At 38.3% G+C, this 22,031-nt stretch overlaps 1 protein-coding gene across 2 annotated transcripts in view; it reads left to right on the top strand.

Annotated features, from left to right (window-relative positions):
- KIF4A (kinesin family member 4A) overlaps window positions 1-22,031 on the top strand; it is a 108,407-nt gene that overhangs the window by 6,139 nt on the left and 80,237 nt on the right. For both annotated transcript variants that reach the window (XM_045788423.2, XM_045788425.2), the window contains 2 exons: window positions 2,040-2,206; window positions 2,447-2,541. In XM_045788423.2, the coding sequence (XP_045644379.1) occupies window positions 2,040-2,206; window positions 2,447-2,541 (262 nt within the window). The remainder of the gene's footprint in view (window positions 1-2,039; window positions 2,207-2,446; window positions 2,542-22,031) is intronic.

Here is a 22,031-nt window from a genome sequence, read left to right as displayed (position 1 = left end):
CTGGAGTATTCAGGGAGAGGATCCAAAGCTGGAAGTGGATGAGAGTAGGTTATATAGATGGGAAAACTTGGTAAAATCGTGTCTTAAACATCTTCTTCCCCTTCCTCTCTTCACTGCACAGAAAGATGAAGCTTTAGGGTACAGGCGTATGAGGAGCCTGTGTGCTTCTGATTTTTTTCCTTCTGGGTTATTAAGTCATTAGCCAGGTACTAAAAGCAAGGCTTGAAGGATCAGACCTATTTTGAAAGCCTGATAGGGGTGCCTGGGTGGCTCAGTTGGTTAAGCATCTGTCTTCGGCTTAGATCATGATCCCAGGGTCCTGGGATCGAGCCCTGCATCAGGTTCTCTGCTCAGCGGGGAGTCTGCTTCTCTCTCTTACTGTCCCTCTCTGCTCTCCCTCTCTCTCTCAAATAAATAAATAAAATCTTTTTAAAAAATTCTGATAAACTTGGAATACAGGAAGACAATTTGGATAGTGGGGATAAGAAACCTGGGCAAAATGCATGGTGTCCCCAGAAAGAATGTTGGTACTGAGCCAGGTCTTGACCCAGTTCCAAGATCTTTTCTATGCCCCATGCCAAGGCCGGAATTAAATCCCAAGCATTATTTGAGGTACAATTTTCAATACAAAGCAGTGTGCGTTTTTTATTTAAATCCAGGTGGGTAAGAACAAGTTTGTCAACACTCTTCAGGTGGGATAGATGAAATATAAGTAGAGAGAAAAGAAGTAAGGGTATTCTTGTAGTAAGGAGTAGTTAAGCAGAAAAGCATAAAATACACTCCTTGGGGTAGTAAGACTAGCCCAGTCTGTCTGGATTCGAGGCTCTGGGTTGAGAAGTGATAGATGTGTTAGGACCAGATTATGAAGCCAGGCTAAAGCTACATGTGTCCCATCCCCATGGACAGAATATAAGTGAGACTGCTATGGCCACTTTTACCAAGTTTTTATCTTGCGCATGTATCTCTCCAACTGTGTTAGCTCCTGGAGGTTAGGAGAGTGTCCTAAAATCTCCTCAGATCCTCGTTATCTAGCACAGAACTTAGTACTTTGGTGACATTTTCGGAAGCAGGATTTTAGGGAGACGAAACAGAAATGGCTTGAAAAGGAGACAGACTAGGATGAGGAAGGCCAGTTGGAGAAACTTTGTCTTATTCTTCAGGCATGAAGTAAGATTGACCTGGATGAGGCAGGTAGATGTGGAAAAGAAAAGAAAGCAATGGATTCAAAAGAAAAATGGCTAGGAGTTGGTGATAGATGAGGTATGGCGAAATGGGAGGAGAGGAATTGAAGGTGAATCTGAGGTTTTAAGCATAGAAATATTAACAGAAGTGGAAGGAATCGGGGCTGGTGGAAGGACGATGCGTTTGGTTTATAATTCACTGTTTTCAAAGTGTAAGTGGCAGGCAATTAAAAATGAAGGACTAGGAATTAGGGCCACAGATGTAGATCTGGGAGCTATGGAGTAATAAAATAATAGCATATTTGGGCTAGCAGGAGCTTCATAATCATCTAGTTCAACCTCCAGGGGCTCCAAGAGATTTTAACGTGTACAAATTCTCTCGGGTAGATACAATACCAAGCCTAGCACCCTGTTTTCCTGCCGTTTCCCCTAGTAAAAATGAAGTCTAAAATCGGTCAGAGGTATGGGGAGGAGCATAGGGTCACATGGAGAAAGTAGCAGAGACAAATACCGTAAGTATTTGTGTTGCCCTTGCTGTTCTCGGGGCTAAAGCTTACCTTCACTTGGGGCCTCCCCAGAAGGCACCTATCCATTGCTTTATCCTAAAATCTAGAGATCTCTTCTAGCTCCAGTGTTGTCTGGTGCCCTTGTTTTGGAAGTCCCTAGGGGAGACTGGAGACCTTGGTTTGCAGTGACCACAGAGTTGCTAGTTAAAACAGTCCTCATCACCACAACTGTTCTATCTATTAGGTTCTCTTGGAACATCAAAGCATTATTTTTTAACCTACCGGTCCTTCTATCTCTGATGAAGTATGTAAAGCAGAATCATAAGGGCATTTTTTTCTTTCTCTGAATTAGATTGTGGGACTCACCGAGAAGACTGTTGTAGTCGCTCTGGATACTGTTTCCTGTTTGGAGCAGGGCAACAACTGTAGGACTGTGGCCTCCACAGCTATGAACTCCCAGTCATCCCGATCTCATGCCATCTTTACAATCGCCATAGAGCAAAGAAAGAAGAGTGACAAGTAAGTTGCAGTTCACAGTTTAAAGAGTCAAGATTGTTAACGTTAGTTCTACTGAAGTTGAATTTTAAGTTGCTTCTTCAGTGCGGTTGACGATCATCAGACATCAGTACCCTGGACACTGGTAACCATGGAGCCATTTTGACTGACTTGAAAGAAAACCAGAGCCAGCAGGTCGGCTTTGACACTCAGCCACCCTCAAGCTCACGTACCATTCTCATTTGTGTCTTCTTGTCATCACAGGAATAGCAGCTTTCGCTCTAAGCTGCATCTCGTAGACCTTGCTGGATCAGAAAGACAGAAGAAAACCAAGGCTGAAGGGGACCGTCTGAAAGAGGGTGAGAGAAATTAAGGCCACAGTTGTAGATGAAAACATTTAGTACTCTTGTTGTGTCATTGGTGTCTCGACTGAAATATTTCAGGTCATATTCTAACAGTAGCTACAATTCAAGTTTGAGGCTGATATCAGAAATAGTGAAAAACTGTTTCTTTCCCTTGCACTCATTTTCTAATTTAGGTATGAGATTTGGATCTGGCCCTTGGTTTGATTTCATCTGGTCCAGGCAAGTTTTAGTTTTTGTTTGGTTTTGTTTTGTTTTATCCCCAACTACTTATGATTAAAATCAGTCTCCTGATTCTGTCATCTCAAGTATTCACTATCCTTCTCAGATATTGTCACTTATAAACCTCATCAGCATGGTTTCCATATCTTCATTTAAGCTGTTGGATATAAATGAGGAAGCTCCTAAGGCTAGGAGAACCCCATGGTGTATGCTGTTAGAGACATTAGTCTAGCATGATAGTGGCCTGGTAATCTGCATGCTTTGGGAATGATCTTTCAAGTGATTATTAACCTATCTAACAAAAATTAACAACCAGCCCCTATTTCTCGATTTCGTGCTTAAGGATCTCATAAAAGATTTTGCCAAATGCCTTGCTAAAGTTCAGATATACGAAGTCTGCCATATTTCTCTTAGCTACCAGTTTAGTGACATTACAAAAAAGAAATAAGGATTAGCCTAAATTGCCTTCTTCTTAGTGAATTCAAGCTGGCTTCAAGTGCTTTCTCTTCCATTTATAGGTTCTTGCAAGCCATCCCTGTAACCATCCATTCTGTAGTAATTTAGAAGACTTATATCAAACTTACCGGTCTGTAATTTATAGAATTAACTTCTTCTTCTTCTTCTTTTTTTTTTTTTTTTGAAAATTGAAATTACATCTGCCCAGTCTTCTGGAACATCTTTCCCTGTGATTCTTCAAAGATCGTTGACATAGCTTCAGCATTCTCATTTGAAAGTACTTTGCATTTCCTTGTCTGTAATTCATCTGCTCCAAGATATTTGAACTCCTGTTAAAGGAGTTGAGTTCTCACTTAACTACCTCTTTACTCGTATTGGGCTGCAGTTCCCTCTTGGGAACTGAGAATGCAGGAGCAAAAATAGTAATTGAAGAATTTTACCTCTGTCACATATTATTATACTGCGGGCACAGGGCAGAGATCTATTTCTTGCTCATTCAGCTTTTTGTTCTGAATATATTTGAAAGTGCCCTTTTTGTTCTGTGTTTGCACTGTGAGATTTAGCCTTCTTAATACTATTTTTAAAGGTTCTTGTGCCTCTGTCTTTTTTTAGGTTTACAGTTCTGAGGTTTTTTTAACAGCTTTATTGAGATATAATTCACATACCATAGAATTCACCCAGTTAAACTACACTTCGGTGGCTATATTCACAGAGTTGTGCAACCAGCACCACAATCTAATTTTAGAACATGTTTATCACTCTCAAAAAGAAACTTACCCTCCATACCATTTAGCAGTCAGTCTGCATTCGCAGCCCCTTCGCTAGCTGTAGGCAACCATGACCTGTATTTCATATAAGTATAATCGTACGATATGTGGTCTTTTGTGACTGGTTTGTTTCACTTTTAGCGTAAGATTTTCAAGGATCGTTTGTGTTGTAGTGTGTAGCAATACTTCGTTCCCTTTGACTGCTGAATCATATTCCATTGTGTGGATATACGTTTTGTTTGTCCGTTCATCAGTTGTATCCAATTTGGCTATTTTGAATATTGCTCTGTGAGCATCTGTGTTTAAGTTTCTGTGTAGACAAATGTTTTAATTTCCCTTTAGGTATACACCTAAGTGTGTAATCGCTGCCTGGGTCATACAGTAACATTTAAGTGTCTTTTTTAAAAAAAATTTAAATGTAACTAATATACCATAAAATTCACTCTTTTAAACTGTACAATTTAGTAATTTTTAGTATATTCACAAAGTTGTGTAACCATCACCATGGTAAATTTTAGAACGTTTCCGTCACCCAAAAAGAAAACCCACACGCATTAGCAGTCATTCCCTAGTTTTCCCCAACCTCCTCCCCGCCCCACCCCCGGCCCCACCTATCTATGACTAATGCTCTTTCTGTCTATACAGATTTGCCTATTCTGGACATTTCATACACATCTAGTCATACAATGTACGGTCTTTGGAGACTGGCTTCTTTCACTTAGCAGTGTTTTTCAAGGCTTGTCCATGTTGTGTAGCATGTATCAGTATTCATTCCTTTTTATCGCCAAACAATATTCTACATGAATATATTAATATATTATTATTACACATTCATTATCAGTACTTACCAATATATATTTATTTATCCATTGATGGACACTTGGGTTGTTTCCACTTTGGGTTATTAGGAATAATGCTGCTATAGAGCATTGGCATACACGCTTTTAAGTAGACGTCTGTTTTGATTTCTCCCGGGTATATACCTAGGAGTGGAATTGCTGGATCATATGGTAACTCTGTGTTTAACTTTTTGAAGAACTGCCAGATTGTTTTTCTTTTTTCTTTTTTTTTTTAAAGATTTTATTTATTTATTTGACAGAGACAGAGACAGCCAGCGAGAGAGGGAACACAAGCAGGGGGAGTGGGAGAGGAAGAAGCAGGCTCCTAGCGGAGGAGCCTGATGTGGGGCTCGATCCCATCACGCCGGGATCACGCCCTGAGCCAAAGGCAGACGCTTAACCGCTGTGCCACCCAGGCGCCCCCCAGATTGTTTTTCATAGCAACTGTACCACTTGAACATTCTCAGGATTGTTATTCTTAGAATTCTAATTCTAAAATTAGGATTCTCATTTTTCCATATTCTTACTTTTATTATGTCTTTAATTGGAGCCATCCTAGTGAGTGAAGTGATACCTCATTGTGGTTTTAGTTTGCATTTCCCCAATGGCTAATGATGTTGAGCATTGTTTCATGTGCTTATCAGCAATTTGTATATCTTTTTAGAAAAATGTTCATGCAGATTCTTTGCCTGTTTTTTAATTGAGTTATTTATCTTTTTATGGTTGAGTTATGTACGTTCTTCGAACATTCTGGATACTAACCCCATATCAGGTGTATGCTTTGCAAATGTTTTCTCCCATTCTTTGGGTTGTGTTTTCACTTACTGATGGTATCCTTTGAAGCACACAATTTAAAAAATTTTGATGAAGTCCATCCATCTATTTTTTTCTCTTGTTGCTTATGTGGTTGCTGTCATATCTATGGGAAATGCCTAATCCAAAGTCACAAAGATTTATGCTTCTGTTTTCTTCTAAGAGCTTTATGGTTTTAGATGCTGTATTTAAGTCTTTGATCCATTTTGAGTTAGTTTTTGTATATGGTGTGAGGTGGCAGTCCAAAGTCTAGTCTTTCGCATGTAGATAATCAGTTATCCCCACATCATTTGCTGAAAAGACTAATCTTTCCTGCTGAATTGTCTTGGCATCTTTGTCAAGAAGCAATTGAACTCTCAGTTCTGTTCCATTGATCTGTATGTCTGTCCTTACAACAGTACTACATCGTCTTGATTGCTGTGGCTTTGTAGTAAGTTTTGAAATCAGGAAGTGCGAGTGCTCCAGCTTCCTTCTTTTTCAAGTTGTTTTGGCTATTCTGGGTCCCTTGCATTTCCATATGAATGTTAGGATCAGCCTGTCATTTTCTGCAAAGAAGCCAGCTGGGATTTTTATAGGGGTTATGTTGAATCTGTAGATCAATTAAGGAAGTATTGCCATCTTAATATGAAGTCTTTCAATTCACAAAAATCAAACGTCTTTCCATTTATTTAGATACTCTTAAATGTCTTTAAGTAATTTTTAAAATTTTTCACTATATATGTTTTATGCTTCTTTTGTTAAATTTATTCCTAAATATTTTATTCTTTTCAATGCTGTTGTAAACGGAATTGTTTTCTTAATTTCATTTTCAAATTGTTTATTGAGCTTTGTATAGTGATCTTGTGTCTGGCAACCTTGCTGAGCTTGTTTGTTATTTCTAATAGGTTTTTAATGGATTCTTTAGGATTCTAACAAGTTCATGTCATCTGTAACAGAGATCGTTTTCCTTCTTTCTTGCTGGTCTGGATGCCTTTATTTCCTTTTCTTTCCTTTCTGGCTTAGAACCTCTCCAGGACAATGTTGAATAGAAATGGTGAGAATGGATATTGTTGTCTTGTTCCTGAGTTTAGGGGAAAAGCATTCAGTCTTTTACTATTAAGTATGATGTTAGCTGTGGAGTTTTTATAGATGCCCCTACCAGGATGAAGAATTTCTGTCTAAACCTGGTTTGTTGAGTGTGTTTATCATGAGTTTGTCAAATGATTTTTCACCATCTGTTGACATCACATTATTTTTGTTCATTATTCTGTTGATATGGTTTATTGCTTTAGTTGATTTTCGGATGTTAAACCAATCCCGTATTCCCAGAATAAACCTAACTTATTGTTTTCGTATGTTTAGTGACTTTCTCGGACTAATTCTGTAATTCCCAGTAGTGTGCAGTCACAGAAGTACGCGCTGAGTTACTTTAGTGGTTAGCTGATGATTTGTCTCAGACTTCCTTAAATGCCCTGAACTGTAGCTCTTCTGCATTTGCCTAGGGCTCTGTGTTACCTGTTGGGGCTTGTCTCTAACACAGGCTCTTTATAACACTATCTTAGTCTTCACTTCTTGAGCAGGACCTCAAGGTCAGCCAGGGGTGCAAGATAAGGGCTTTTTAGGTCTTTCCTGAGCATCCACACAGCTTTCTAGATCTCCAGAAATATATCAGAGCTTTTTAAAGCCTTCTGTGGACACTTCATTCCCCACATCTTCCTTTTAAGTTTCCAAGCAGGCTCTTGTTTAACTGGCTGTCAAGTTTGGTGTGTATTATCACCAGATATTTTTCTGTACGTAAGTGTGCGTGTACATGTAGTAATATGTTTGTTATATGCCTTTACAATTTTGGTATTGCTGAATTAATGTATTCCCTTTGAATTACACAAGATACATGAGTAAACTCCTAGTGTAAAACACAAGCAATGCAGATGAAGATAAACCATGCCCCTCCACCCTCCCACCTTGATTTCCCTCCCAATCCTAATCTAGGTGTAACCACTGCACCTGCCTGGTTGTTTTCTGTGTTTTTGTTTTTTTTTTTTTAACCTGGTGTTTCCCTGTTGTTTTTAAAGACAAGTGCTGTCATCCGCATACTATTTTTCAACTTCCTTTTGTCTCTTAATAATATATCTTTGAGGGGCACCTGGGTGGCTCAATCAGTTAAGCGTCTGCCTTTGGCTCACGTCATGATCTCAGGGTCCTAGGATCGAGCCCTGCATTGGGCTGCCTGCTCAGCAGAGAGCCTGCTTCTCCCTCTCCCTCTGCCTGCCGTTCTGCCTACATGTACTCTCTCTCTCTCCCTCTCTCTCTGTCAAATAAATACATACAATCTTTTAAAAATAATATCTTTGAAATTATTTTGTACCACTATATAAATCTGCCTCATTTTTATGACTGCTATATAGGATTCCACAGTGTACAGTCTACCTTGTTTGTTTATTCCTGGTTTGAATGACATTTAGGTTGTCTGGTTTCTAGCTATTGCAAAATGATGCCTCAGTCAATTGCCTTGTATGTGGTATATACTTGAGAGTATTCTCTAGATTATATACCAGTAAGAGGAATTGCTAGGGTGAAGGGCATACACATTTGAGATTTTAAATACTGCTAAATATTGTTCTCTAAAATGTCTGTCGCAGTATGTAGGCCACCTACACTATATGAGAATGTTTCCCTGTAGTGTTGACAATGTTAGATATTACTGACTTTTCTTATTTCTGTCTATCTTGAACATTGCATGTTATTTTTAAAAATTTGTATTTCCCCCAATTACTTGTGAAACTGAGCATTTTTTTCATGTTATTGGCCATTTCTCTTTCCATTTCTGTGAATTGTCTGTTCGTACCCTTTGCTTATTTTTTTCTTTCAGATTGTATTTTTGTTGACTTTAGAAGTTGTTTATATATCCTAGATATTAATACCTTGTTATGTATATTACATATATTTTTCTCAGTCTCATTTTTTCACTTTATAATCTTTTCACTCATGTTTTATGTGTGTGTTTTCCTATTTTTTTCTTGAGGTAAAATGTATATGCAATAAAAGGCACGTATTTTAAATGTTCAGTTTGTTGAATTTTGGTAGTTGTATATGTACTCATCACCCAGTTTGGGTTGTAACCATCACCCAAAACATGATGTGAAACATTTCCATCTACCCCACAAAGTTCCTTTGTACCCCTTTCCAGTCAATCCACCCTACCCACATTCCACCTTAACTACTTTTTTTCTGACTTCTGTCACCATAGATTAATTTTGCATTTTTTTTAGACTTCGTGTTAATGGAATCATATAATTTTTATGTACCCGGCTTCTTTTGTTTAGCATAATGGTTAGGGTTTTTTTTTTTTTGACATTTGTCCATGTTCTTGCTTTGATTTATAATGTGATCCTCTGTGTTGCTGAGTAGTATTCCATTATCTGATTATACCACTACTTGTTTTTCTATTCTCCTGTAGATGGAAATTTGGGTTATTTCCAGTTTTTAGCTATTATCAATAAGGCTGCCTTGAACATTCATGTATAGGTCTTTTTGTTAATATATGTTTTCATTTCTCTTGAGGAAATATGTTGGAGTGGAGGAAGTGGATGTATGCTTAACTTTTTTAAGAAAGTGCCTAATAGTTCTCTACTTTTTAAGAAAGTGCCTAGTAGTTCTCTTTCCTAATATCCCAGCAATGTATGAGAGTTCCAGTTTATCACATCTTCAAAGATGTTGTCGGGGCCCTGGGTGGCTCAGTCAGTTAAGCGTCTGCCTTCGGCTCAGGTCGTGATCTCTGAGTCCCAGAATCAAGTCCCACATCAGGCTCCCTGCTCAGCAGGGAGTCTGCTTCTCCCTCTCCTACCCCTCCACCGTGCTTTCTCTCTCTCAAATGAATAAATGAAATCTTAAAAAAAAAAGATGTTGTCTTAGAAACTAAAGTTTGAGTGTGGGTGTCAGATGGATCTCATCATGGTTTTAATTTGAATTTCAAAGATGACAGTGTTGAGCCTCTTCTCATGTACTTACTATCTATTTATGTATCTCTTTTGTTGAAGTGTCCATTCAAGTCTTTTGCCCATTTTAACAAATTGAAGTATTCGTCTTTTTATTGATGGTTTATGGGAGTTCTTTATATATTCTGGATTCAAGTGTCAGATAATGTATGTTACAATTATTTTTTTTTACAGTCTGTGGCTTGTCTGTCTTTTCAATGATGTCTTTTGATGAGCAGAAATTTTCATTTTTTATGAAGTCCAGTTTACCATTTCTTTTCATTAATGCTTAGAGCACTTGAATCTTGTCCATGAAATCTTTGCCCACCCAAAGTCATGAAGATAATCTGTTTTCTGCTTGAAGCTTTATAGTTTTAGCTTTTACATAGTTCTGTAATCTATCTTGAATTAGTTTTTGGTTATAAAGTGAGATAGGGGTCGAAGGTCATTTCCCGGACTTCATGTAGATATGCAATTTTTCTAGCACCATTAGAAAGAAGTCCCTTTAGGCACTGAGTGGACTTAGTATCGTGGTATATTGAGTTGATGATGTGTGTATGGGTCTATTTCTGGACTCTGTTCTGCCCTGTTAGTGTATCTGTTTATTCTTAAACCCTTTAATAGGTGTAGTTTATAGCATATTTTCATCTTTGGAAGGGCAAGTTTCTCCTCACTTTTCTTTTATCAGAACCATTTTGATTATTTTCTCTTCCAGTTGAGTTTTAGAATCAGGTTTTCAAGTTCTACAAAAAATTCACAAATTACATAAATTCTGAATTCAACTTAGAGATTAACTTGAGAATTGTGCCTACTCATCCAGGAGCATGACCTCTCCGTGTTTACTCAGGTCTTTTATGCCCTTCAGTAAGCTTTTGCAGGTTTCTTGGTACAATTCTTATACACCTGTCTTGGTAGGCATATGCTAGAATATTATACTTTGTGTTGCTATTTTGAATATCTCTTTCTATTTTATTTTCTTTTTTAAAAAATTAATTTATCTTCTTTTTTTAAGAGAGATTGAGCTTGAGTGCGGGTGAGGGTGGGAGGGGCAGAGGGAGAGGGAGAGAGAGAATCTCAAACAGGCTCCTTGCCCAACATAAAGCCTGATGCAGGGCTCAATATCACAACCCTGAAATCATGACCTGAACCAAAATCAAGGTCGGGGGCTTAACTGACTGAGCCACCCAAGTGCCCCTCTATTTTGGTTTCTAATCCTGTCTAGGTAAAGTATTATTTTTCAAATTTTGATCTTGTATCTGGGCACATTGCTGAATTGCTTTCTTAGTTTCTTTTTTAAGGATTTACTTATTTATTTATTTGAGAGAGACTGGGAGAGAGAGAGAGCAAATGGGAGGACGGGCAGAGGGAGAGGAGAGAATCTCAAGCAGACTCCCCACCGATTGCAGAGCCAGATGCAGGGCTCGATCTCACAACCTTGAGATCATGACCTGAGCAAAACCAAGAGTCAGACACTCAAGCAACTGAGCCACCCAGGCACCCCGCTTTCTTAGTTTCTCATCATTTGTCAGTTGTGTTTCTTGGATTTTCTAGGTGGATATTCATATTATTTTCAAATAGACACGTAGTTCTTTTTTTAGTACAAGATTGAACAGTACCAGTGAGAGTAGTCATTCTCATTTTTTTCTGTTTTTACTCTAGCCAGAATGTTGCTGGTGTTTCACCTTTAATTATCACTGCAGTTCTGGCAGATATCCTTTATCAAGTTAAGGAAGTGACTTTTAATCCTAGTTTGCTAAGAGGTATATTTTTATATTTTTATTTCTTTAAAAGATTTATTTGTTAGAGAGAAAGAGACCACGAGCACAAGTGGGAGAGGCAGAGGGAGAAGCCGACTCCCCACTGAGCAGGGAGCCCAAGATGGGGCTCCATCCCAAGACCCTGGGATCATTACTTGAGCTGAAGGCAGACCCATAACCAACTGAGCCACCCAGGTGCCCCAGAAGTACATATTTCTAAAATAAGAAATGAGTGTTCAGTTTTATCATTTATTGGAAATTAATGATCATGTAGTTTTTCTTCTTTTAACCTATTGTTAGAGTGAGTTGTAAAAATAACTTTTCTACCATTGAATCATCCCCTATTGACCATGATAAATTATTCTTTCTGTACATTGCTGAGTTTCATGTACTAGTTTTCAATTTAGGACATTTACATATATGTTCCTATGAGAGAGTGGCCTATAACTTTTTTTACGTGCGTGCTCCCCTTGTCCAGTTTTGGTTTGAAGGTTTTGCCAACTGTATAAAATGAGTTGGGAAGCTTTTGATTTTTTTCTATGCTCTGGTACAGTTTATATAACATGGGAATTATCTTTGAAGTTTTCTTGGATATCAGATTTTCTATATCTGGGGCCAATTTTGATAATTTACATTTTCTTAGAGAATTATTCACTTTGTCTAGATTGTCAAGTTTATTGGCATAATTTTGCATATAGATTTACTCTATATGTTTAATTTCCGTATCTGTAATTATGTCTCTACTTTTAATTCATTGATTATTATATATCCTCTCTATTTTTTCTACTGCATTTGACAGATTTATTGATTAACTCTCCTTTTTTTGTATTTTATTTTTTACTCTCTATTAATGACTTCCTCCCAGGTTGTTTTGTTATATTCATTGTATTGCTTCCTGAGTTGAAAGCTTAGTTCTCTTTTTTTTTAAAGCTTTTCAAGAGGTCAAGATGGTATAACGAACCCTCCACATACCTGTCATACAGTTTTGACAATGACAAATTTATGACCAGTCTTGTTTCATCTGTATCCTAACCACTGTCTCCCTCTGATATTATTTTGAAGCAAATCCCAGATACATTTTTTATTTATTTCAGTTTGTATCTGAAAAAATAAGAATTCTTTTAAGAATATAATCACCTAAAAATTATTAATAATTCCTTAATATCATCAAACATCAGTGCTCACATTTCCAGTAGTCTCATTGATTTTATTTATTTGGATCAGGATCTAAACAAGTCCACACATTGCTATTACTTGATAGTTCTGTTAAGTCTCTTTTAGTCTGTAGATACCTCCTCCATCTCTCCTTACCCCTCAACTTTCTATAAGTTATTTATTGAAGAAATCAGGTTGTCTTATAGAACTTCTCATAGTCTGAATTTTGGTAATTGCGTATCCCCATGTAGTTTTAACATGTTTCTTGTTCCTCTGTACTGCCTACAAATTGATAACTGGATCTAGAAGCTAAGTTACATTCAGGACTGATTTTTTTCTTTTATTTGAGTATGCCATTTGATTATTTCTCTTTTGGTAGCATAGCTCATTTGTTTTCATTTGTTCTTCTTTAAAAATATACTTTTATTTTATTTTTATTTTTTTTAAGATTTTATTTATTTATCTGACAGAGAGAGACAGCCAGCGAGAGAGGGAACACAAGCAGGGGGAGTGGGAGAGGAAGAAGCAGGCTCATAGCGGAGGAGCCTGATGTGGGGCTCGATCCCAGAACGCTGGGATCACGCCCTGAGCCAAAAGCAGACGCTTAACAACTGCGCAACCCAGGCGCCCCTAAAAAGATACTTTTAAAACTATACATTTTTCTCTAAGTACCACTGTATATAATCTTATAATTTTGAGAAATAGTCCTCTATTAATTTCTAAATTAGGTATTTCCTTTTTCATTTTTCCTTTAACCTAAGAGTTATGTAGAAGGTGTTTTTATGTATCCTATTGTTGTTTATTTCTGACTTATTCCATTATGATCAATGAATGTGTGTGATTTCTTCTTTTTGAAATTTGGCCTGATTCTTGTTTGGTCTTTGTTTAATATTCCATGTATATTTGAAAAAAGCGTGTTTTCTGTTGGGTATGTTGTTCTATATCTGCCTGTTAGGTAAACTCTTTAATTAAATTATTTGGCTTTTCATGTTCTTTCTTGTTATTTACTTAGTATGTGATTTTGTGACAATATGACCAAGGATTTGTCGATTTCTCCTTATATTTATTTATGCAATATATGTATGCATTTTTATGATTATACACACACACAATTTTTGCAGCTATTGTGTTTTTATTATTGAAGTATAGTTGACATACAATGTTATATTAGTTTCAGGTGTACAACATAGTGATTCAGCACTCCTGTATATTACTCAGTGCTCACCATGATAAGTGTAGTTACCATCTGTCACTACACAATGGCATTACTGTTATATATCTTGAAGCTATGTTGCTAGCTGCATAAAGTATCATGGCATATATCTTCTCAGAGGATTATATCTATTTTATCTGATTAACACTTTTTCATTTACTTTCTCTTTGTTAGCCCTTGCCTGGTATGTCTTTTCGCATCCCTTATCGCAGTCATGTAGCTTGATTTCTTTCTTTCTTTCTTTCTTTCTTTCTTTCTTTCATTCATTCATTCATTCATTCATTCATTCCCGACCCAATGTTCTCTTTTAACAAAGGGTTTTCTTCTGTATATTTTCATGTTTGTGTTTGGACTTATTCCTGCCATGTCATTGGCTACCAGGCCAGTGACCTACTCGTACTCTGGTACCACAACCAATTACCATGGACTCCTATCCCAAGGCTCCCTCCTGTTTGCTAAATCCACAACCTTCAAGTCTGCACTTCCCCTAGTGTTGGTGCCACCTTTTCACAGCAGTTCTCTCCTGTATATTTTTTTCTTCTGTTAGTCTTATACATCTATTTTCAATCTCTCAAGAATTTTGCAGTTTCCAGTCCACCAGCGATACAGTCATAGGTGGTTGGTGGCTTGTGACTTAGCAACATCTTCAAAGACTTTTAGGGGCTTATAGGGGCGCCTGGGTGGCACAGCGGTTAAGCGTCTGCCTTCGGCTCAGGGCGTGATCCCAGCATTATGGGATCGAGCCCCACATCAGGCTCCTCCGCTATGAGCCTGCTTCTTCCTCTCCCACTCCCCCTGCTTGTGTTCCCTCTCTCGCTGCCTGTCTCTATCTCTGTCGAATAAATAAATAAAATCTTTAAAAAAAAAAGACTTTTAGGGGCTTTCAAGGAATTTTCACTCATTTGCATTAGAGTTTTGCATCTACATTCTGAGTTACCCAATTTTAGCTTCAAAGGATCAATTTCTTCATTTATAAAATAGGACTTGACTATATACCCTCACAGAGATGTCAGGATTAAGTGAACTCATATATGTAAAATAAGCATTGTAATTCCTGGTATATAGGATAATAATTATCAATTCCATCCTCTGTGTTTTACTTGCTCTGGATGGTGGTTAATGGGGAGGATATGGGCCCTACTGATATTTATAGACAAGCCCAACTGAACTAAGAGCTCTAGGAGCTGGCCAGGGTGCTTGTCAACTTTTGAGGTAGATCTTGAGGGTGGAAGAGGCTTACGGGGTGTGACTTGTCCCAGCAGAATTAAGTTTTCTTTAGTTAACAAAATATCATTCCCAAAGCCAAGCTCCCCACTGTTAGAGGGAGTCATTTTTTAACTACCAAGAGCTAAGAAAGTTGCTAGCGCCTCTTGGATATTTTCAGAGGATGGATATGGCCCATCAGAATTTTGTTGATATTGCATTATTGGGGGTGGAGGAAGGCATTGTACTCAAGTAGATTTGATTTGTGAGGCAAAAAAGTTTATGACAAAATCATGGCCTTAGATCAAGTGGGAGATGCCATTAGCTGAAGGATATGAGCAAGAAAACAAGACCTAGGTATATAGGGAGCAGACTGCAGAAAGATAGTAAGTTTGATTTTGAACATGTCAGATTTGAAATGCATAAATGGGAAATTCAGAACTAGAGCTTAGAAGCAACATCTGGGGGACACCTGGCTAGCTCTGTCAGCATATTACTCTTGATCTCAGGGTTGTGAGTTCAAGCCCCACATTAGGTATAGAGATTACATAAATAAATAAAACTTTAAAAAAAAGATTTTATTATTTAAGAGAGAGAGCGAGCAAGAGAGCACAGAGGGAGTAGGAGAAGCAGACTCCCTGCTGAGCAGAGAGCCTGATGTGGGGCTCAATCCCAGGACCCTGCAATCATGACCTGAGCTGAAGGCAGATGCTTAACCAATTGAGCCACCCAGGCACCCTGGGGTTTGCTTTCTTCGCTCACCTTTAGGTCTGTGAGAGATACTCATGTAGATACAGGTAGCTCTGGTTTGGGCATTTTCATTTCATCGTGTGGATGTACAATAATTTCATTTATTCTCCCGTTGTTTCTCAACTTTACTGCTCTCGTAAACAAGGCTGTCGTGAACACTCATGATCGATGCACCACTGTTCACCTGCATGAGAGTTTCTCTGGGATATATACCTAAGAGAGCAATGGGCAGGGGGAAAGGTGGACGCCTAAATCGTGAAGCCTTTTTTGAGGGCGCTATTCTGGTATGTATCCAAAGTAACTGTTCACATACTATTTGATCCAGTAGCCGCACTGGCATAAAGCTCTGCTAGGGGAGTAGTCATACATGTACACGCAGATGTACGAGACCGGAACGCTCACTGCCACACTGTTGGTAATGGGGGAACCTGGAAACCTTGTCTGTTTTGTTCACCTCTGTAGCCCCAGGCCTGTCCTCATGCCTGGCATGTAGTGGGCACTTATTTGTTGAGTGAAGGAATGACTTCTATTTTATTTTTAAAGATTTTATTTATTTCTTTGAGAGAGACGGGAAGAGAAAGAGAGCAAGAGCAGGGGGGAGGGGCAGAGGGAGAAGCAGGCTCCGAGCTAAGCAGGGAGCCCGACTTGGGACTCCATCCCAGGATCCTGGGATCATGACCGGAGCTGAGGGCAGACACTTAACCGACTGAGCCATCCAGACAATACAATAAATAGAACTTTTCCTCTTTTTTTTTTTTTTTAAGATTTTTATTTATTTGAGAGAAAGAGAAACACAGCGAGAGAGGGAACACAAGCAGGGGGAGTGGGAGAGGGAGAAGCAGGCTTCCCGCCAAGCAGGGAGCCCAATGGGGGGGCTCAATCCCAGGACCCTGAGATCATGACCTGAGCCAAAGGCAGATGCTTAACGACTGAGCCACCCAGGCGCCCCTAAATAATTTTTTTAAAAAAGAAGCAACATCTGGGCTGGAGATAAATTTTGGAATGTATGGGTGAGGTTGCCCAGGGAGAGTTGTGTGGAGAAAGACTAGATAATAAGACAGCCAACACTAAATATTAGTGAGAAGCAGCAATATTGAAGAGTCAGGAGTAAATGAGCCAATTAAAAAGGTCGAAGAGGCACAGGAGAATAGTAGTAGCTTAAAAACCAAGGTAAGAGTTTCTAGAAAAGAGGGATTGACACCTGTGTAAGATGCTTCGGAGTGGTTACATAAGATGAGGACTGAGAAGAGACAGATGGATTTGGCCATTGAGGTTTTCTATAATCTTTGCCAGAGCAGTGTCAATTGAGTGGTAAGGTTGCATCAGACAGGTAGGGGAGTGACTTTAACTGGCATTCTGAGTGTGGTGTTTATCTTATCCATTCATTTCCTTAGTCTTGTATCCCTTAGCAACATGCAGTGATATTTTGCTTGTTTCTAAACTTTTCATAAGTTGTTTCATAATATATGTGTTCTTTTGTCACTGGTGTTGTATTTTTTTGTTTTTGCTCAATGTTACATTTGTGAGATTCATTCATCCTGATACATATAGCTCTGTTCTAAGTTTTTTTTAACTGGAGTCTTGGGTTTTCTTAGTATAAAATTGTAATAGTAAGAAGAAAATGATCTCTTTGCCAATATTTATTCCTATTACTAATTCTCATATTTTTTGGTTCATTAGTAAGGAGAAGGATGTTGAAGGATATACCCTGGGCTTGTAAAGTTGCTTTCTTCAGGAGGATCTAGTTTCTGATTTTAATTGGAATGGTTTTAGTGTTTTAAATTTGGAATGATAATTGCTACTGGTTTCGGTAAATAGTATTTAATTCTTCTAGTTCCAAAAAGTCTTTTCTATGCTGTACTTTAATCTCGTAGGGAGATCCTTTTTAAGCTCGAATTGTTTGTTTCTTTCAGCAACTCTGTTTCATTAAAGGCCTATTCTAAGGGTTCCACTTGGCCTCTCTTTGGCTTTGGGGTCCCCTTATGTGGATTGTTATTTTTCTTTGTTCATTGGGGCTCAAGTGCCTCAAGTCCTAGCAGCTGTGTGAGTAGAAAAGGCACGGTGGTTCCTGCTCACGAGCCAGCACTGTAGCAGCATGTTGTCACTGCTCACACCCTTGGGAGGTGTCAAGAGAAAGGCTCTCTTTCCCCTTGTTTCTTGGTGCTGTCCTTACCTCAAGATGGAGAGGACCCAACCCAACTCTTCAGTTTCTTCTCAGCATTTTCAGATCCAGAGAAACCTGGCGTACTCACACCGACAATATCGACTGTCCCCCAGGAATTCAGAGAGTCCTGCAGGCCAAGCCTTCCCCAGAAGCCATGTTCCCATCTTTGTACCTTGGCTCTATTACAGCAGACCCTAAGTCCTTGGCTCAGAGTTCTCATCTCTTCCAGAGGTGAAAAACTCTGCATCACCCCTTCCTATCAGGTCTCAGACCCATCGTGTGACTTCATTCTCTTGGCTGATTACAGTACACCCGCTTGGCTCAAGAACAGAGTGGATGGATCAGATTTGGGAATAGAGGGGATTCTGGGATATCTTTAACCTACTATCTTCCCAAACTCCATCTAAATTTTTAAAATATACTACCAAATTCTCATGAAGGCATGAGATTATTCATTTTTCTAAAGTTTTCTAACTTCTCTTTAAGTATTATTACCAATTTGATAAGTGAAAAGTGGTATCTCATTTTCATTTCTGTAGTTATTAGTGAAGTTGAACATACTCGTATATTTATAGACCATTTATATTCTGGATTAAATCACCCAAAGTATTTCTCTCCCTTTAGTCAGTGTGGGTGCTGTACATTTCTTGTTAAGATTATCTCTTTTTTGTTGTGACTTTGAATATAAAACATATTCAGATCACTGCCAGATAGATTATAAATAAACTACAGATGGATGACGTAGATTATTCAATCAAAGTATAATATACATTCAGAAAAATGCCCAAATCATAATTATACAGTTTGATGAATAAGTGGTGATCAAGAAACAATATTACAAGCATCCCAGAAGTATCATTTATGCATGCTTCCAGTCTCTAGCTTCCCCAAAGGGTAACCTTTGTGTCTGACTTCTTTCATTCAGTGTAAGGTCGCCAGAGAAAATATAAGATGGCCAGTTAAATTTGAATTTCAGATAAACGATGAATCATTTTTAATATAAGTATGTTCCATGCAAAATGATTCATCATTTATCTAAAATTCAAATTTAACTGGATGTCCTGTATTTTTTTTTCTTTTGCTAAATCTAGTAAGCCTGACTCAACATTATGCTTCTGAGATTAATCCATATTATTGCATGTAGTTGTATTTCATTCATTTTCATCACTATGCATATTCTATTGGTGACTATACCACAATCTATTTATCCTTCCTACTGTTGGATGAACATTTGGGTATTTTCCAGTTTGGGGCTGTTATGAATAGTTCTGCTATGAATATACTTGTATATGTATTTTGGTGAACATATGCGCCCAGATTCCTTCAATCCTGAATCCTCCTCTAACTGCTACCCTATCTCCTTCCCTTTAGAGCCAAGCTCCTCAGAAAAGTTAACACTGCTTAGCAACACATGTGATTCACTCTTAGTTACATTTTTTGGTGAGATACAGCATACATACAGAAAATTGCATAGATCATGTATATAGCTTAATAAATAATGATAAAGTACACAGTCATGTAAGTACCACATAGGTTGAAAAACAAAAGATTTCCAGTGCCTGTGTATACCCCTCTCAGGTCCTGACCTCTTCCCTTCCCTCTAGAAGTAACCACTCCTGACTTTTGTGATGGGAATTCCCTTGCTTTCCTTGATGGTAGTGCCACCTTTGTATAAATATCTTAGTAGCATAGCTTTTATCTATTTTTAAACTTTATATAAACGGAATCATGCTGTATGTAATCATCTGTGTCTTACACCTTCCGTTCAACATTGTGTGTGAGAGATTCATCTATGGTGCATATAGCTGTGGTTCCTTTATTTCCATTTCAGTGTAGTATTCCATTATATGACTGTACCACTATTTATTCTTTCTACTGTTGATGGAGAGTTCATTGGTTTCCAGTTTGGGGGTATTATTAACAATGTCCTTATGAACATTCTTGTTTATATACCCTGATGCATATGTGTAAGAGTTTGCTGGAGTAAGAAACAAAACTGACAACATAGGAGAAGGGAAGGAAAAATAAAATAAGATAGAAACAGAGAGGGAGAGGTACCTGGGTGGCTCAGTCAGTTAAGCATCTGCCTCTGGTTCAAGTCATGATCCCAGGGTCCTGGGGTGGGGACCTGCATCAGGCTCCCTACTCAGCAGGGAGCCTGCTTCTCCCTCTCCCTCTGCCTGCCCCTCCCCCTGCTTGTGCTCTCTCTTTCAAGTAAATAAATAAAATCTTTTAAAATAAATAAAGAGGGAGGCAAACCGTGAGAGACTCTTTTTTTTAATAATAAAATTTTTTATTATATTATATTAGTTACCATACAGTACACCCCTAGTTTTTGATGTAAAGTTCCATGATTCTTTACTTGCGTATAACACCCAGTGCACCATGCAATACGTGCCCTCCTTACTACCCATCACCAGCCTATCCCATTCCCCCACCCCCTTCCCTTCTGAGGCCCTCAGTTTGTTTCCCAGAGTCCATAGTCTCTCATGGTTCATTCCCCCTTCTGTTTACCCCCCCTTTCTTCTCCTACCAATCTTCCTACTTCTTATGTTCCATAAATGAGTGAAACCGTATGATAATTGTCTTTCTCTGCTTGACTTATTTCGCTTAGCATTATCTCCTCCAGTCCTGTCCATGTTGCAGCAAATGTTGAGAAATCATTCTTTTTGATGGTGAGAGACTCTTAACGATAGAGAATAGACTCAGTTGCTGAGGGAAGGTGGGTGGGGGGACAGGGTAACAGGGTGATGGGCATTAAGGAGGACGCTGAGCGTTATATGCAACTGATGAATCACTAAATTCTACCCCTGAAACTAATAATACACTATTTGTTAACTAACTTGAATTTAAATAAAATCTTTAAAAAAATGATTTTCTGAGGTAAATACTGAGAAATAAAACTACCGGGTCATAGGGTACATACCCAACTGTCTTACGAAGTGTTCCAAGGTATGAAAGTCCTTGTCGCTCCACATTCCCCAACACTGGTCAGAATTTAAAGTTTTTGCGAGTCTAGTGAGTATGGAGTGATAAACCTCATAGTGGTTTTAATTTTCATTACTTCGATGACTAAAAGGGTTGATCACCTTTTTTTGTGTTTTTTGGCCACATACATTTTCTTTCTTTCTTTTTTTTTTTTTTTTTTAGAGATTGTATTTATTTGAGAGAGAGAGAGCATGAGCAGGGGAGGAGCAGAAGGAGATGGAGAAGCGGACTCCCCAAAGAGCAGGGAGCCCGATGCAGGCCTCGATCCCAAGACCCAGGGATCATGACCCAAACCAAAGGCAGACACTTAACTGACAGTCACCCAGGCGCCCCGGCCACATACATTTTCTTTTCTATAAAATACCTATCCTCCTGTCCTAGTTTTGCCCATTTTTTCTATTGTGTCTTTTTGTTACTGATTTTAAAAAGTAGTTTTTTATATACTATAGATTCTAGTCACTGTTCAGTTATATTTACTGCAAACTTCCCCACTCCCACATGTTTTTGCAAATATCTTCTCCCTCATCTCTGGCGTGTCTTTTCACTCCTTTTTCATTTATGATTCCTTTATTTTGTGTCCTGTTTAAGAAATACTTCAGTACTGCAAGGTCTCGAAGATGTTCTTCTAGATTATCTAATAGAAGCCTCACAGTTTTGCCTTTCACATTAAAGTCTTCAATTCACCTAGAACTGTTTTCTGTACATGGTATGATGTGGGAGTCCAGTTTCACTTTTCCACATAAATACCCATTTGTCCTAGCACAATTTAATAAAAAGTCCGCCTGTTCCTCACTGCTGGACGGTGCCACTTCTGGCATATATTAAGGCCCAAATATGCCCTGGTCTGTTTCTGGGCACTCTATTTCATTAAGTCAAATTAAGTCTTCCAAATCTATGTCTGTAATATATGTCCCCATTTATCTAGGACTTCTTTAATATTTCTCAATAATTTTCCCTGTGGAAAACTTATACATCTTTTGTTCTATTCAGAGGTAATTTGTATTTTGACAGTATTAGAAGTGCTGTATTTTTTAATTTTTATTTTAATTCCAGTTAACATACAGTGATATACTATAGTTTCAGGTATACAATATAGTGATTCAACAATTCCATACATCACCTGCTGCTTATCAAAACAAGTATACCCCTTAGTCCCCATCACCCATCCTCCCACCCTGTTAGCCGTCAGTGTTCTCTATAATTACGA

This window comes from Ursus americanus, chromosome X (genome assembly GCF_024610735.1).
Source record: "Ursus americanus isolate L20-20 chromosome X, mUrsAme1.1.p, whole genome shotgun sequence".
NCBI classification, from domain to species: domain Eukaryota; kingdom Metazoa; phylum Chordata; class Mammalia; order Carnivora; family Ursidae; genus Ursus; species Ursus americanus.
Note: the sequence above shows the minus strand (reverse complement) of the source record. Positions and strands in the feature narration are given on the sequence as shown.